General features: G+C 43.2%; 1 protein-coding gene across 1 annotated transcript; it reads right to left on the reverse strand.

Annotated features, from left to right (window-relative positions):
- Window positions 1–1,519: 1,519 nt before the first annotated feature.
- On the reverse strand, window positions 1,520–13,631 carry RBX1 (ring-box 1). The gene is made up of 5 exons (XM_037390732.1): window positions 13,490–13,631; window positions 11,052–11,130; window positions 4,382–4,452; window positions 3,008–3,093; window positions 1,520–1,696 (listed from the first exon to the last, which is right to left on the reverse strand). Exons 1-5 carry the CDS (start codon window positions 13,565–13,567, stop codon window positions 1,684–1,686), a joined length of 327 nt encoding a protein of 108 aa, XP_037246629.1. The 5' UTR covers window positions 13,568–13,631; the 3' UTR covers window positions 1,520–1,683.
- Between the last annotated feature and the right edge of the window lie 3,882 nt (window positions 13,632–17,513).

A 17,513-nucleotide genomic window follows, 5' to 3' on the forward strand; every position in this document is an offset into this window, starting at 1 on the left:
AATACGCGCAGACTAAAGGGAGACAAACCAGAATGATGTAGCTGGACCCAAAACAAAGTTCTCAGAGAAATAAATTCCCTGATCAGCGAGCATCTGGGTTCCAGGTCCTGAAAAAAATCAAAGACTGCAAACAAAATGGACAATCATGAACACGGACATCTCACATTTTATTCAGCTGGACAGGACATTAAATGGGAGTTCAAATTTCAGGGAATGGCATTTAACGTGGATATCCTGCTGCCTGGATGAACACTTTAACCACTGTTGAGATCATCTTCCCCCTCCTCTTCTGTTCCATTCCTGCCTCCATCATCCGAACTACCTTGCAACTTCAGGATGAGTCTTCTACCAACTAAACCTGGGAAATACACTGTCTAGCTATAAACTCTCCTGATTCTAGTTGTTCCTCTTTTCTTCAGGGTGGAAAACTTTGAAACATATCATTTCAGAGCACTGACACAAGCTGATAAAATAATCCTGACATTTGCTTGCTGCAGATTAGAGAAAGCCCCAGCAATTACTAAAAAACCTGCAGGTTTTGGTTCTGTCAATGACCACCTTTATTCCTTATCGCTATAGTACACTAATGTTTAACATCAGCTATCAAATTTCCCATCCTCAGTATCTAGCAAAAAAGTGTTGATCCAAAGGTGGCATCACGAACAGCCAATGAAAGAAATTTGCTGTATCTACCACTGCTGACATGAAGGGACACAGCCTCTTGTAGCAGAAACAATTTCTTGACCTTGTCTGAGCTCCCAGCGTCTGCAGAGGCTGTCAACACAGGGGCCAACATTTGATGCAGTGAGGCAGATACCAGGCTGTTTGGCACAGGAGACACCAAACAAAACATTATGTAGTTTTCAGAGTAGAAGTTTTGGACAGCAAGAACTACAGCTCAGCCTGAACTGAGAAAATACCAGCAGAAAACCAACCAAGAACTAGTTTGTTCGTACACCGCCTCCTTTTAGCTTTCTATCCAATTGAGCACGTGAATTTTCTGAGTTTACTTTCACCTGACACATGAAAGTTCTTTGTGAGCACTGATAAAAAGTAACATTCAATTAACATCCCTTGAGTTAAAAAGATGGAACTGGGAACAGTTAGTGAAATTTTCCTCTGAAGGAGATCTGGTCTAGTCAAACTAAAGACCAGAAGTGAGAGAGAGTAGTTTCTAATAATGACACAACCCCTAATTGTACAGATCATCATTTCAATTCAGCTGCAAGGAAGCATGTCCACATGAAATGCTATTTGCATAAATTACGCTCAGCCAGGCCAAGCCCTACACCTACCTACTGTACTACACAATGGAACTTAACACCGACCTCAGTGAGCCAGAGGCGTGGTTCTCAGTTGCGTGAGACCAAACTCACAGTCAAAAATTGGGCACAGCGACAGGAAGAGCTACCCAGCTTCAGCCATTCAGCTTAAGAGCTGCCCAGCTTAAGTCCCCAGTCTGTGGGTAATTCTCCTCCCCCATTCACTGACTGGTGCTCCTGAACAGATGGCAAAAAACTTTAACAGGAATTCCAGCAAGCTTTTATTCAATGGTATACAACAGGGAGAAATGAAGGTTAAAGAGGAATTGTATACATTACTGATTTTTCAAGTTGCTAAAACAAACACATAATGTCAAGAATAACTGAGGCTGATGACATAACAAGCGTGGTGACCATCTCTCTAGTGTCCATACCTGCAAATATATAGTATGTTAATACTTTTTTTAAAATTATCTTTTACACTCGTGCTGATTTAGGCAGATTTATTCTCATTGTACCATGATGTAATTAACATGTAAACCAGACGAAGGTGAAATGCTATGGTATGGAAACCTTAGGAAGTTCTCCACATTTCACTTCACCCAAATGCCCATCCAGATACTAGTCAGAAAAGAGCCTAAGCCATCCACAATATCATGTGCAAGAGACCCTCAGCATCATCACCTTTTGCCCCGAGTCCCAATTCAAATACATTCTGCATGAAAACAAGAGCAAAGCTCGTCATAGTCCCAGACGTATTACTGAGCCCCTACAAGAAGATATTAATTCATGTTTCCATTTCTCATCATACTGCCCATGCAATATTATGTCACTAGCCAGGCAATGAGGGCTCAGTTTTCATTAAAACATCTTAATTATTTGTGCAACCGATTGTGAACCAGGTTCCAAAGACAATCCTGAAGAGTTATAATATCTGTTTTGCTTTGTTTTAATCTGGACTCTGGTTAGAATTAATTTTTTTTAAAGGAGGTGGGGAGAGGGAAAATCCAGTTAAGAAAAGATTAATGGATAAATGGTATAGAATGAAGCAAGTGACAGGTAAACTTCCTATACCTATTCTCTATGTACAATTACCTCTCAAAATACAACCACCCCTCAAAAACTTATCCATGGAGCTCCTATTATTATTTTAACAACAGTCCTTTGAAAAACACAAACCAAAACAAAGAACACAGAAATTATGAATAAAAGGGCCAGAGCGGTAGCAATGGCTACATGGACATTTGATTTCCACATGCTAAGAAACCAGCTCTATTAATCTCTGAGCCTATTAGTTATAAACCAAATCACCAAGATACAAAGAGAGCCAATAAGATGCCTGGCACCTCAGCAGAAATGCTTTGGAACACAAGCAGCTATATTTGGGTCATTTTCTGAATCAAAATTCCTCATGTGGCAGTACAGTATTCACCTGAGGCTTCACTTTCAGTGAATTCCACATGTTTTCTGCTCTCCATTCTTTAGAGAGAATGTCAATAGAAATCACTACTTTTTAACAACTTCCCCTTACTCCACAGCTGTTTGGGCTTTCTTCAGAGCTCATTCAGCATCAGGTGGCTAAGAAAAGGTCCTTATACAGCAAGGTGGAGGAAAAAAACTTTCCCAACAGCAACTATGCCCTCAGATCCAGAAATGAGAGATTACCCACATAGCTGGCATTGATAATTTCTATTAACAGAAGGACAATTGCATTTTTCATCTTGAAATCTGTGCAGGATACGTACTTTTGGAACTCCCATTCCCTGTTGTCCAGCGGACATACTTGGCGAGTTTTGAGCCAGCGAGAGATGCAGTGGAAGTGGAAAGCATGCTGGAAGAGAAAGTTCAGATCACATAATTTCAGAACACATGGATGTATCTCAATGTGAAAATTACCATTGAAAGCATCACAGTAAGAAGAGCGTAGTAAGTGTTTGCAGACAAAGGTGGGGAGGACTAATCAGCCAGCTCACTGGCAAACACCAAGGAACTGATCCCCATTTTCAGAGAGGAAGGGAATATTAGTGAAATGGCAGGGCAGCAGGGAGCCTGTTCCACAGTGCATGCAGTGGCAACCGACTGACTTCTGATGGAGGAGAGAACGCAGAGTTTAGCAGCTGCTAAAATTGGCAGAGCAGATGAAGCATAATCAGAAAGACAAGAAAGAGGATTTCACAGTGAATAGCAGGAATGATACGTATGTATACATGCTGAAGCTTTCTGCCAGTCTTCTGGACAAACTGAAGCCTGAATAAAAAGGAACTTGCAAAATCAGAAAGAAAAAAAATCTCTGTGTTTAATAAGGACACGCTTTTCCATACCCCATACAGCTACTTAAAAACAAGGTTCTACTTGGTGGCAACTCTTCCACACAAAAACTAGCATAGTCTGACATGGTTAAAAAAGTTGCCCTTGTCCTCTACAAACAGAATCACAACATTTATAATCTTGTCCCAGCATTATCACACTGTAACTTGATCCCACAGCATAATGAAGATAGGACTGCGGAACAGGTAGTTATTCCATTATGGAAAATTTTATCTTCCAGCTTAGGCCCAGGCTAGCTAAGAGGTATGCACATTTGAGTTCACATGCTAGTGGGACCACGTATGAAGGAATGCATATGGCAACAAATTGAGGAGCTGGAGATTATACACTAGAACAGATTTGATCTTCCTCCAAAATGGGAGGCAAATCAACTAGTTACCACACATTGACTCCTTGAATCAGCCTGCAGAAAGACAAATCAAGCATACTGACATCCAAGTAATCCTCTTACCAGGAAAAAAAAGGCATAGCTCCTAGGCAAAACCTCAATCACGAAAATCATGCTCAGAATGAAAGATCTATTATTCTTTAAAAAAAAAAAGGGGTGGGGTGTGTAAGGGCCTATCTTCCTCTCTTCTCTCCTGTGTCTTCTGTGTTACACCTCTCCAACTTTCACTCTTTTTCCCTCCCTTCTTCTCTTTCTCCTTGCTAAGCTCTACTAAAATATAGTGTTTAAAGGGTGCCTTTTTTGTTGGATTACCTGAAACATTTTATAGAACTCGTTTTCTCCTGAGTCATGAAAAAAGGGCATAGCATCACCACACAAGCTCTACAATAAAAGGTTTCCTTACATTGCAGACGCCCCATGCAACTGTGCATTCTTCAGAGGTAGCTGACGCTTGGTTTGCTTGACATTCTATGCCTGTGAAAACAAAGTTTGAACACATATATGCAGGAGTAGAAAATGTACATGCAACATCAACTGGTAGATTTCTTCATAATAGCAAGTGGGGGTGGGGGGGAAGAGCTCTTTGTTCTGTTGCATTTGTTACACCAGAAAGTGCCAAAAGCTGTGGTTTAATGTGTACTGTTTTCCCAAAAGTATCAGATCAAAACATACTTCATCCTGCTTTCCCCCTTCCTCTACTTTTTCAGTATTCCAAAGTTCCAGAGGGCAAGAGCACAGAGCTGCGTACCAGTAGTTGGTAACATGTGTCTGCTTTCCAAATTTTAAGGATAAATATTTTTAATTTTTTCTCTTGTTTTACGAGATGTCTTTTGATGATCAGTTGAAGGTACAGTTACTTAAACTTCTTGCCCAGATTTCTCTAAATATAAATTCACTGTCTTGTCAGACATTATGTACCATCAGTTATACTTATTAATGTGCTCATGTATATGCTGGAGTTTACCTGTGTTTTTTCTGTAGTCTTGTGAAAGGTAAGTACACCCCAAAAATACACAATAGGAAATACAGTTTAAAAATGTACATTTTAAAGGTTCTATACCTTGGAGCTGAGTACCTAGGATGATCCCAAAAAGGATAAAGACTATTTACAGGTTTGGGTTATGATTTGGGGTTTTGCGTCAGGCGGCATGGATGAAGTTGACAGAGAGTGAGGAAAGAACAAGTACAGCACTGAGAAAATATATCCAGCAACTTGGTTATCCATTCTAGAGCTTGAACAATTCACTTCTGCTCCAGCTCAAGTAAAAACTTCAGGATAAAAAAAAAAGAAGGTATTTCCAACTCCTCCACAGTCTGCAGCAGCACAAACCTATGAAACCAACAGTTTACTTCCTGCTAAAGGATGCTTTCTTTAAAAGTCAAGCCCAAATGATTTAAAAAGACACACTAATAGATGATCAGCTTAGAACTCAATACATGGGCTTGTTGCTTTCTTGTTTTGCAGATTTTTTGTTTCCTGTCAAAGAAAATGTCTGAATGAGCCTCCCATTCTCTGTTCACTGTTTTTGTGCCCAAATATGCTCAGAGGAAAAGGAATTTGATTCACCAATTAAAGATTCAAAAATTTTTAAACCCCACAGGTTTGGTTGAAAAATGTGATTTTTATTTGCTCTGTGCCATTCATCCCTTTCTTCATTTTTCACTCTCTTTCAGGTGTGGAAATGAACAAAACAAGAGAAGGGCACATTTTTCCTGAGATATGAGGGAGACCAGTTAACCTTGTTCACAAGGAACTACTCAAAACAATACTGAGGTCTAAAGAAACTCAGTAAAAACTGTTCTGCAAGATCTGAATGAAATTGTTTTTGTTATATGTTTTACATCAAGATATACCACAGCAGGAATTCCAAAGCCCTGGCCTACCTATAGAAGAGAACAAAATCCTGTGCATCTGAAACATCTGATGTCTTTGTTCCTTAAGCCCTCAATACATACAGCAATAAAACTAAATCTGATTAAGAAAGGGCAAGATGCTCAAGAACCTTGAAGAGCTTCAATTACTTTGGACATTTGTTTTAAAATTTGGCACCAAAGATTGCAGCAACAATTTTACTGTTAGTGCAGTAGAGACTCATGGTCTTGCTGAGTTTCATGGGGCGTATTATATTAAGTTTAACAATTTTGGTGTGAGTCTGTACAGTAACAGAAAATGGTGAGAAGATGAGTAGTAGGAAAAGGAGAGGAAATTCATTTGAAGGAATAAAAGTCAACGGTAGAGCAAACTTTAACTCAGGAAGTCTCTGCTGAAAGCAAGGAAAATATTCCAGTACGCAAGATACTTACCTTGTTTCTTCTCTTTCCCTGCTGGAAACAGGTTATCAGGCATATTCGATCCGAAGTCCACCTAGCCCACTTTGAGGTCATTTTGTGGGTTTTTTTAACTTCTCTAAATGGCCCTAACCTGTGAGCTGCATACTTTGGAACACAATACAATTTTTTGTATTTTTTTTCCCAGGCTTTAAAGGACTCTGTATTTTGATGGGAAATGAGAGGGAAGAAAGGTGGTTTAGGTAAGCAAGAAAAGCAGCATTGAAATTCATTGCAGTGTTACTAAAACATGCGCTGACAAGCAAATACAGTCTAAAACACGACAGTCCCAAGAGCTTATAAGGACAGATGAACTTTTGCAGAAATAGCTGAGGAGGAGTTGTCTGGTGGTGATGTAAGGCACTTCCAACAAGACACCGAGATTTAACTCCCTCATCAAACAGGTTGGAGACTACTGCTGGCACTGCTGCCTTTGGCTGCCAAAAAAGAGCCTCCCAAAAGCTGAAGCACTTTTTGGTCTCCTACTTGCCTCATTTCAGAAAAGGACAATGTATCAACAAAGACATAAAAAAAAGAACCAACTATGCCAGAGAATTACAGCTGATGATTCTGGCTCTTGAAAGAAAGAGAAGCTATTTGCTGTCTGCTGACCCAAAAGAAGTGGTAAGAGTCAGACAGTAACAGGTACTGGAGGAATACCGACCAACTCTTCCGTTGCCTTGCTTTTGACAGAGTATCTGGAGGTGAGGGCAGAAAGATACAGCTCAAACCTGAAATACCTGTAAATAATTGTGAAAGATGCAATGGAAGCATTTCAACTCAGGGAGTTACAGAAATGCATATTATATAATGGCAGCTTCTAAATCTTGGCATCTGTTAAGAACCATCTCTCTTCCTATACATGTTCTATTGCAGAAATCTTCTGTGTATTTACCTAACAGGAAAAGCAACCTAAGAAATAACTGGCCATAATGACACATAACAGAAATAAAGTACTTGTCTTTTGTTCACAGCTACCATAACAGCCCACTGCACTGGTAAATTTGATCATAAGAACTCCTCAAAGCATCTTCTGCTTGAGCAAGGGTAACCACTGTATGTGTTCCCCTTTCTCTTGACATGCTGCCTTCTAAAACTATGTCATGAAGGGATCGACTTACTGGGAAGACAAATAAATATGCATATCTTGGCTAACACAACACATCATGTATTCACTCAGAAAACAGTGACGGAAAAAACAAATAACCAAGATAATAAACTTGGAGGATATTCCTTACTTGTCCTATGAGGAACAGCTAAAGACTTTGGGCTTGTCTAGTTTGGAGAAAAGGAGTGTGAGGGGCAACCTCATTGCTCTCTACAGATTGCTGAGAGGGGAAGTGGAGAGGGAGGTGCTGAGCTCTTCTCCCTGGTATCCAGTGATAGGATACGTGGGATTGGTTCAAAGCTGCACCAGGGGAGGTTTAGACTGTACATTAGGAAGGATTTCTTTACCAAGAGAGTGGTCCAACATTGCAGCAGGCTTCCTAGAGAGGCGTTTGATGCCCCAAGCCTGTCAGTGTTTAAGAGGACAATGCCCTTAACAACATGCTTTAATTTTTGGTCAGCCCTGAAATGGTCAGGCAGTTGGACTAGATGATTGTTGTAGGTTCCTTCCAACTGAAAAATTCTAGTCTTGTCTAGTCTAGTCTATTCCCCCAAAATGCAGAAAGAGCTCTTCAATTTAGTTTTTCAAAGTTCAGAGGAACTTCAGAATTTTCCCCTTGCAATTCTCTCCAGTTTCTTAGGAATTATCTGCATATTTTAATAAATATTTACCCTAAGTTCACCCCCATCATCTCATCATATGATTCCTTCTACTTATAACCCCCCAGCATGACGTTATTTCCTGTTAGGATCACACTCCCAAAATATATGTACACAGCTACCACCTTCCACTCCTACTTATGACTTAGCAAGCTATATATACTTAGTTCTGTTCTTTTTTTTTTCCTCATAAATCCAATAACATTCAACCTGTTAAACATCCTGAGATTCTTCCTCGGATTCTGTGCAATATATCTACTTTTGTGAAGCTGGAACATCAAACATGGTACTTTGCATCTTACTATTAAAGAAAGCGGACAGTATTTTGATGGCGCATTTTACACAGTTCAAAACTGTACCAGTTACCTTAGTACAATATTACATTACACATTTTAGACCAGAAGGTAATCCACTATACTAAACATAGTGTTTGGTTAACACTCCCCAACCTACTATGTTGCAATGACAGCACAAGAGAGCACGCCTTTAAAGAAATATCTAAATAGGACCTGGGTCTTCCCAGAGAAGAATGAAACCAAACCACTAAAAATCTACTCATTCCTTCTGTACACTGAATAGGGCAGGGAGAATCCTCTGACCACATTAATAACAAGTCATAATGCACATGCATTAGGAGAACTGACATCTTAACTCTGATGCCTGACTTTATGTTAACAATCTTCCATTAGCATGTTACTTATCACTCTTTTAATGTTTTTCCTTTCAAGGTTTTTCTTCATCACTAGGAGAGACACATTTGAATCCTGCATTTCATCAAATTGAATCTTGTGTTGCTCTTCCCTGCACATTCTATTAATTTTTCCTCAGTTTCCCATCACTTCACATCTTATGTTTGAGAATCTAATTAAAGTGTTGTTTAACAACATTAATGATCTGTAACAAGGAAGCAAGTAAATCCAGAGCCAACACTGACCTCAGAACACCAATTTAGGTAGCCCCTTCTACTCTGTATACTGTCAATTTTGGTCTGTCATTTGCAGTCCAGGCTTTTCATAACATTGCTCATACCCAACCTAATAATGTGTTATGCTTGAGCAACTCAAAAAAGAAAAAAAGTTACCTACACTCTTTTCCTTCAGTTTTTCCTAATCTACCTATACTCTCCACCTCACCCACATTTTGGTGGGATTTTTTTTTTTTTTTTTTTTTTTAAGAACTGACACACAAAATTCACTACTGGAAAATAACATCTGTCTACTCTCCTTCCAGCTCATCCACACTCCTCCTTCATCCTCATACGTCCTATTGCTATTTATAAAAAACAGCAAATATATGAGACTGTATCTGGTCTCTCATGGGAGGCACTAGTAATTCTGAAGCAGATTCATAGAATGCAACACAACAGCATCCACTCTCTTACAATGTATCCCATGAACAATTATCTTTAATTACAGGATTTTATATAGTTATTCTATACATTTGTGAATTTGATAAATGAAACTTATGTTCTAACAAATCTTTACAATTCCATTTACCTGTCAGTGATGTGCTTTCTTCTTTAATATATCATAGTAGTCCAGTGTCCACCCCCTTTTGAAACCACTTTTCAAGATGGTACAGGCTAGAGGTACTTTAAAAGGAAACCTTTACATCAAAGGACCTCAGCATATTTCATAACTCATATTCTCACTTGCTCCTCTTTAGTGTTATTCCCTTTCTAATAACCAAGAATAAACTGAGGCATGGATGGCTCAAAATACAAACATATCTATCCCAAAGCAGAGAAGTGAACTTGCTTAAACCATTTTCAGCCCTGTGTGTTACAGTGTGTCTTCTCTTTACTAAAAAAAATCCACAAAAAACCACCAAAACCAGCCTTCTGAAAGTAGTTTTGTAATTAGTATTTAAATATGATGTAAAATCAGGTTCATCTCTCACTAGTTACTATAAACTTGAGATCTCATTTTTCTGAAGTGTTTTATTTTCATATAGGCTTATTGACAGTAAGTTTCCATTACCAGTAGTTAACAAGGGTGACTGCATAACCTGCTCTTGTTTTGGGGGTTCCACAGCCCTCACATTTTAGTAACACAAGCAAATAAGGCAACTTTCTACCTGGGGTATACTAAAAGGTCTTCTGTCCCTCATGACTGAACAAGATGAATAGTTACGGTGCCAACAGTATCTTGTTTTGAGGAAGAAAAAAATGGATTTGTACTCATTACCAGTCCTTTAAGGGACCGAAACCCATGACTTCATGCATGCACACCGATTTCATGATAGAAATTTGTATACTTAATTCCATTATCACTTTATTTTCCTACATAGCAAGCACAGTTGTTAACTGAACCATCAAGATTATACGGCAAAAAATTACACCAATACAAGCAATACATTGTTTTTCATTTAGGCATTTGATTACTCCCCTTTGTAAACAAACAATTAATTCTCTAGGTGGCTACAAAATTTCCCGTACTATAACATGAACTCAATTATTCATGCAAGGTAGTTTTTGTACAATGAGGAATGAAATGAAGTCATTGGTCCAACCCTTTCCTGGCCAGACACAGAAAGTGTTACAAGATTTCATCTTAATGACTGTCATCAAAAAGTTGATATCCACAGCAACATCCCCAACTCTAAAATCTAATACCTCTCTTTGTGAGCAATACTTGTCAACCCTGAATAATTTCCGTTCCTCCTAGCCCTTTATTACTTTTCCTCTTTATTGCATCCAAAATACACTCAGCAACATCATCTTGTCTGCAGATGTGGTACCAAGTGATTCTACTCTTTACAAAAAAAGGGTGAGGGAAAAACAGTATCGTGACAGAGATCACAAAAACACATTATCAGACTTCAGCATTACATAAAATAGAGCTTAGCATTTGCACTGTGACTACTTCATTCCTAACTGAAAACTGCATTTCCTGAATTATACTCTCAACAGGGGAAATTTCAGCTGTGCATCATGTACAAGTCAAAACTGTCAACTGTCTTCCCCATCATTTACTTACATAGATCCATAATATGGTTTCTGCAAATGGCACAGTTATCAACCACAATGTCCCACGCCCACAGAGCTACTGCATTCCACTAGAGAGAGGGGGAGAAAAAGAAAAACATAGTTTTGACTCATTTTACAGCACACAGAAATCCTTGTTATTGCTCAAGATCCCCTGCATTTTTGAAATTGAAAAGCTGAGATATTAAAAATAATTAGTCTTAGAAACCCAGAGTCATTCTTTATCATGAGTACATGTTACTAGAAAGCAGTGGTACATTCCTCTTACATACCTCCCAGACCCAAAGTCTCCTTCCAACTTCAGAAATAAGGTAACTCCCACAGTCCCCCTTTTTGTGAAGCAAATGCAAACACCTGCATGTCTATTCAAGATCCAGAGGCAAGGATGCAGGTCATGCCACATTCTCAGTTCTGATGAAAAGGACAGTGCCTTGGAGAAAGGTCAATCCAGATGCCATTTTGTTAAGTAGAATTTCCATTATTTGCAGCAGTTCTTCTAGTAATCGCCCCCCCAGAGCAGCTGGGGTCAAGAACTAAAATCATCTCTAATGCGGTAGATGACTTTGCTGACTCCTGAACAATCTTCTCTGCAAAAAGGGCACTAAGCAATGAAGTACCAGGAATATAAAAATTTTAAGGTACAACCAAATTAACCTTTCAAATACTTTGTTTATTATAAATAAATAAATAATAATATCTGTCCCATGCTACTTCAGGGGAAGGGTCGGCTACAATTTTCCATGGCAATTTTAGAAAACTGGTTACAAATGATGACTTTAAGACAAGGTATGCAGAAAAGCATAGCACCTTTTTATTGCTCCCCACAAAACCCATAATCAGGTCTTTTGTAAATTTATGAAATTGATAGGCTTCCCTTCAATATTCAAAGCAATCTAAAAACATATTGGTAGAAGGATAATCTTCATTTACTACTTAAGTAGTCTAGACATTTTGCTTCCTTCCATTTTTTCCAGTATATGATTGTACTGACTATACTACAGTAAATCTTCTCTACTGTGTGCCTTTTAAGTCTCAATGTTTCCATAGCTTCCCTTCAGCTTGGGATTCTGAAGGAGGAATGCAGACTGCCAAGTATTGATAAACAGTACCAATTTTGATAAGCACTTCAATTTTTTATTAATACTGATACGAAAAGTCATCACAATACTACTAGATCTTTAGGAAATGGGTTGGTAGGGATCTCATTTTTTCTCCCCATCTTCCAAATTCAAGCGTTGCCAGCTTTCTGGCTGAAGTACTCATCTCTCAAGGACTTCATCCACACTTCAAGGCAGCTAGGATAAAAGTTTCCAGCATCCTTACATCTCCCACACTCTCAGGTACTTAATCTACTGCCCCATCATAATCTACTCTTATAACCAACAGACCTGTAACAGAGCCATACATTCAACAAATATGCCTTGGCACCTTGCTGAGGAGGAATGCCACTGACACATAAAAGGTGCTGCTGCATCCTGCTCCTCTCATGTGCTATTATATCTGTCCCTGTTTCCAAAGAACAGTCAGTCGTCACCCCAGCACCTCCTTCTGCACAGACCTGCAGCCCCGTACAGAGCTAGGGGCTTCCATCACCACTGATGACAGCTGCATTTAAACCAAACTATACCTACAAGCAGGAATCACCTGAAATGTTTACTGATATTCGGTCTAGGGGTCATTTTTCCTCAAATTCTACAGTAGTATAAACCCACACAGCCTCCCTACTGCCTCTGCACCCTGCTGTAACAAAATTACTACCACCGTCCAGCTGACGGCTGAACTGGTGGCACTGGACAGAAGAACAGTATTATGGCTGTTCTGAGGAAGCAGACAAAGCCAGGCTGACAGCAGAGCATTCGCTGAGTGCAAACACGTTGTTATGGCTTGATTTCAGACACGCGAACTGGCACACGGCGTCTCCCGCAGCACACGGGGCAGCTCGGCTGCTGGGCCAGAACGGCCGGGCCTGAGGAGGAGGCAGCACTCCGGCCCTGCTCCCCGGCCCGAGCCGCCCGCAGGCCCCCGCAAACGCAGCCTGGCCGGGCTCCCAGCCCAGCCTAGCCTAGCCCAGCCCGGCCAGGCCCCGCCGGCGGCGGCGCCCGGGGGAAGCGAGCTGCGAAGGCCCCTGACAGCGGCAGCCCCCCAGACCTCCCTCCTCCCGCCCGCACAGCCCACGTTAGCCGCACCGCCGATTGGCCAGCCTTCGCTCCACGTGCAGCGACCCGCCTCCGCCATTGGCCGGAACGCACGCCAAAACTCCCCGCAGGCACCACCCCGCCCCTGCCGCCGCGCTGGTGCGGAACACGGCGCCCGGCTCCGTGAGGGAAGCCACCCTTTCCCACGTCCCGCCCACCACCACCAGGCCGGCCCCGGCCTCCCCCTTCCCCATTCCTCCGGGACCAGCCGGAGGAGCGCGCCGGCAGGCCTCACTTTCTTCACTTCGAAGCGCTTCTTGCCGGCGCCGCTGTTGGTGCCGCTAGGGGTATCCACATCCATCGCGGCCGCCATTTTGGGTGCGTGAATCGCCCGTCCTGCTCCGCGCGCACGCGTGGCGGGCAGGCGCACGGGGGCGGGGCTACCTCTGGATACCGCCCCCCGCTCGCCCCGCCCCGCCGCCAACAGGTGCGGGGAGGGCAGAGCGCGCGGCGCCGGGCGGGCGGGGCCGGGAGCGCGGTCACGTGAGGCAGGCGCTTCAAGGCGCCGGGCGGGGCCGGGCCGGGCCGCGCGCCGTTACCTCATCCCGGCCGCGGGCCCGCGCAGCCCGAGAGAGGGGACGCGCCGGGCGGGTTGCGCCGCCCGTGGGGCGAAGCGGGGGGGCACCGAGATGGGCGCCGGCCCCGCGCCTCCGCCACCGCCTCGCCGCGGGGCAGGTGCCGCGGGCCGGGCCTAGCTGTGCCCCTTGCGAGGGCTCGCGGGGCCGCCGCCGCCCGGCCTCGCCTCAGGCAGCACCGGCGCCGCCCCCCGCCTCCGTCAGGGCCGGGTGAGGCGTGAGGCCGCTGCGAGGCGAGCGGTGCCCGGTCGCCGCGGAGCGGGGCGCGGCGCGGGCGGGCGGGGAGGAGGGGGCGCGGGGCGGTGACAGGCGCGGGTGTGGGCTGCGGCTCCGCCCGGCGGTGGCGGCGGCCTTAGGCTCCCCGTGGGGCTCCGCCGCAGGGCGGGCGCGGCTGCCTCCGGCGGGCTGGGGCGGCGGCCGGGCGGGGAGCGCTGTGCGGTGCAGCCCGACCGGGCCAGCTGCTTCGCCGATTCTCCTGTAACGCTCAACTGAAACCGCTTGAGATCTGTTTCTGTTCCCATACGAAGGGCTGCAGCCCTTAATAAACTTTTAGCTTCTTTTCGTCCACCGTAATTGGTCTCCAGCCAGTGCAGATGAGATAGGCCTGTTCGCTGTTACTATCGTAGCCTTACGTTCACTAACAGCCCAGATTTGTTTTGTTTTTAAACGGAACATCGAATTGCTAGAGGCAGAATTTGCGTTGTCCAGACTACTCTTTTAGCACACAAATTAGGCTTAACAATAGTTACAATTAACATAGGATTTATTTGTGCTGCTAGAGCTGCCCAAGCCCTGCCTGTTCTGTTGCACAGGTGAAGAGAGCAGGCATGGAACCTCGTACTCAGAACTTCCTCTCTGTCAGTAAAGCTCAAAGTACTTTCCTGAGGTCAGTAGTTGTGTTCCCCAAGATAACGGAAACTGAAGGGAAGATACTCCCCAGCAGGTCTTGAAATGGCACCCGGGTTTGCAGGTCCTTGTAGACATGCTGACTCTGCACAGTCAACCCTTTAAAATTGGTTTGCACACTATGTTTGCTGCACAGATGTGGAAAGGAGGAGGTAGTAGAGGCATAGAAAGGGCATTCTCTTGCATATATACAGGCAAGCAATATCTGTACTGTACCCATTATAACCATTTGGGCCAAACAGCACTTTTCTGGTCTGGCTCCATCATAGCCGTCTTGCTGTATGTGTACAGCTTTTACCTGAGATCCAGTGCTTGCTGGGATGGAATGTCTGTCAGTCTCCGAATAAACTTACTTACAGCAGGGGACTGCAGTAAGAACAAGATGCTGCTGCCATTGGATGTGTTGGAATAATTTTCAATGGGATTCATATTTGAAAGACACGCAACACTTGTGCCTCGAGTTAGGCACATACCTAAATGTTTGCGGGGTCATGCTGAGCCTGAAAGTTACACACACAAGAGCAAAGGCAGGTTTGAAGAAGAAAAATGCCCTCATTCAGACACCTTTTAACACCTAGTTATCTACATGGAAAGCTTCCATATTACTTAACTGCCCCTTTCCCCAGATGCTGCTCAGTTATGGTGTGTCTCTTATTGCCAACAATAAAATGAAGCTGAACAGATTCAGGTTTTTGTCCTGTTGCTCCTTATTCAGGACTGTAGTGTGAGGGTCATTGTAAAGAGTATTTTGAAAATGGGAGGTGGGTGCCTGAGAAAACTTTTTTCATGTTCAAGAAAGTAGCTCTTCTCAAAGCAGAATTTGCAAGATTTTCTTTTTAATAGAAACATTCATTTTAACCCTAAATCTGTATGGTAATGACCCCAGTAGGTCGTCACTCAGTAGGAATCCAGGATATTGAACAAACATGTAGACTAGGGTATATGCATACCAGAGAAATGTTAACATTCATTTTCACTTTAAATGATTACTGCAATGTAAAATTATAGTCTTCCCACCTCAGCTGATGTCACCACAGGGAGATGGTTGCCAACGGGTAAACGCCATACAGCCAGCAATCGTATGGTCTAGATTTATCTTTCTGTATCTGGCAGGAAAAAGAATATAGCAATGCAGATCTTGAGTTAAGGTGCATTTAAAGGGGTGGTGGTTTCAGAAAAAAAGATAACAAACAGTGCAGAATAGAACATATATCTGCGTGCTTATTTAATTAATGTTTACTGATTTGTGTATGCAGACACATAATACTAACAATGGGACGTGCATTAAGAGAACTCTGGTGTGCTTTACAAAGTAAAATTACTGATGATATTCTCTAATGGTCCTGCACTTCATAAGAAGGTCTGAGCTACCCTCTTTACTGTACATAAATAATCTGTTTTCTGCTTGTTTTAGTGCCATCCCTAATTTCTTTCCTCCTAGGAAAAGTGCAGCCCCTCAGACCAGTTTTCCCCCTCTTAAGGCTATATGTTATAGACAGGTGTCTATAGTAGCGGCTGCAGATTTGGAAAGCAGCAGCCTCAAAAGAAACACAACGCTGTGATCCAAGTTACCAGGGATGCTTTCAAGGGTGGATCATTTTTCAAATCACCGGGACAAGCAGGGCAAAAAGAGGAGACTGCCAAGCTGAAAAGGCAGGGATACAGACTAGGCAACACACGACAGCTGCTCTGAATATGGTTAGTCCCAATTAAAATGAGACAAACTCCCTCCTCCAGTTGTCAAAAACTTCCAAAAGGCAAGGTACCAACAGCCTGGTGACTCTAGTGCAATTGCCTTCCAAAACCAGTGTCTTTCATTTTGGTCATCGGCCTTCTCCTTTACATTCATTCTGTTGGAAGGGGGTGTGTGTTCTGGAGCCACCAACATTTTGCTGTGTGGCATTTATCCCCCAAATGATTCACACACACAAATGTGCAGCCTTTGAACATGGGGGCCTGATTGCGCTGCTGTGGAACTGCTAGTGGAGGGGCAGCTGCTCGCAGCCCTGGCTCTGCCCAATGGCACTCACCCATCCACAACTGCACCTACACAGGGACCGGGCAGAGGGCCTGGTAGTGGTGGTACGGACAAAACTTGTCCCTCCAAGGCACCAGAAGAGAGGGATCCACACAGCAGTGGTAGGATCCCCCAGAACTAACAGTCAGAAGGAAAATGCATGCAGGAAAGGTTGCTTTGATTTCCAGTCTTCTCGCTGCCTCAGCCTTTTGCATTCCACTTCCCAGCCCTGCAGCGAAGATGAGCGGTGCCTCCTCTGTTACCATGACGCATCCTCAGCACTCAGACCCATGACACAGGATCTCTCTGGGGTACTTGGGTCACTCAGGAATGAAACGGGTCTGACAGTAAGTAGAGAGTTGCAATACCTTCAAACACTCTTCAGAGCAACAACTTTACTGTACTGAGAGTAGGGATGGGCCTTCCAAGACTGCCAGGGAAAAAAGGGAGGTGGCCCCTTTCTAAGTGTTTACAAACCTCAAGTTTTTCTGTTGCCTTTCTATGCTTCACCCTCTCAGTGCTGCCTGTTTAAGGTGTGGTTCCAGTGGTGCCCTAAGCAGCATCGAGCAGGAATTACCTGGTATATGAGACTAGTTCCTGTTCAATGGTTGCAAACCAAGGAGTAAAAATCAAGTGTGTTTTATTACTTTTTAAAGAACTGTAGGGCTGGCTGGCTGGCTGCCCTCCAGTTGCTGATGCTACTAAAACCATTTGAATTGACTAAGTTGGGATTTGTAGCACCCTTTGCTTTTGGATACCCG

This window comes from Falco rusticolus, chromosome 5 (genome assembly GCF_015220075.1).
Source record: "Falco rusticolus isolate bFalRus1 chromosome 5, bFalRus1.pri, whole genome shotgun sequence".
NCBI lineage: Eukaryota > Metazoa > Chordata > Aves > Falconiformes > Falconidae > Falco > Falco rusticolus.

Bases quoted from the DNA above. Each gene is read 5' to 3' on its own strand.
- RBX1 (XM_037390732.1), bottom strand. From the start codon at position 13,567: ATGGCGGCCGCGATGGATGTGGATACCCCTAGCGGCACCAACAGCGGC. The intron at 4,453-11,051 runs GTAAGTAAATGA...TTGTTTTCACAG, and splicing joins AAACCATATTATGGATCTAT to GCATAGAATGTCAAGCAAAC. The intron at 3,094-4,381 runs GTAAGGAAACCT...TTTCTCTTCCAG, and splicing joins TTGCATGGGGCGTCTGCAAT to CATGCTTTCCACTTCCACTG.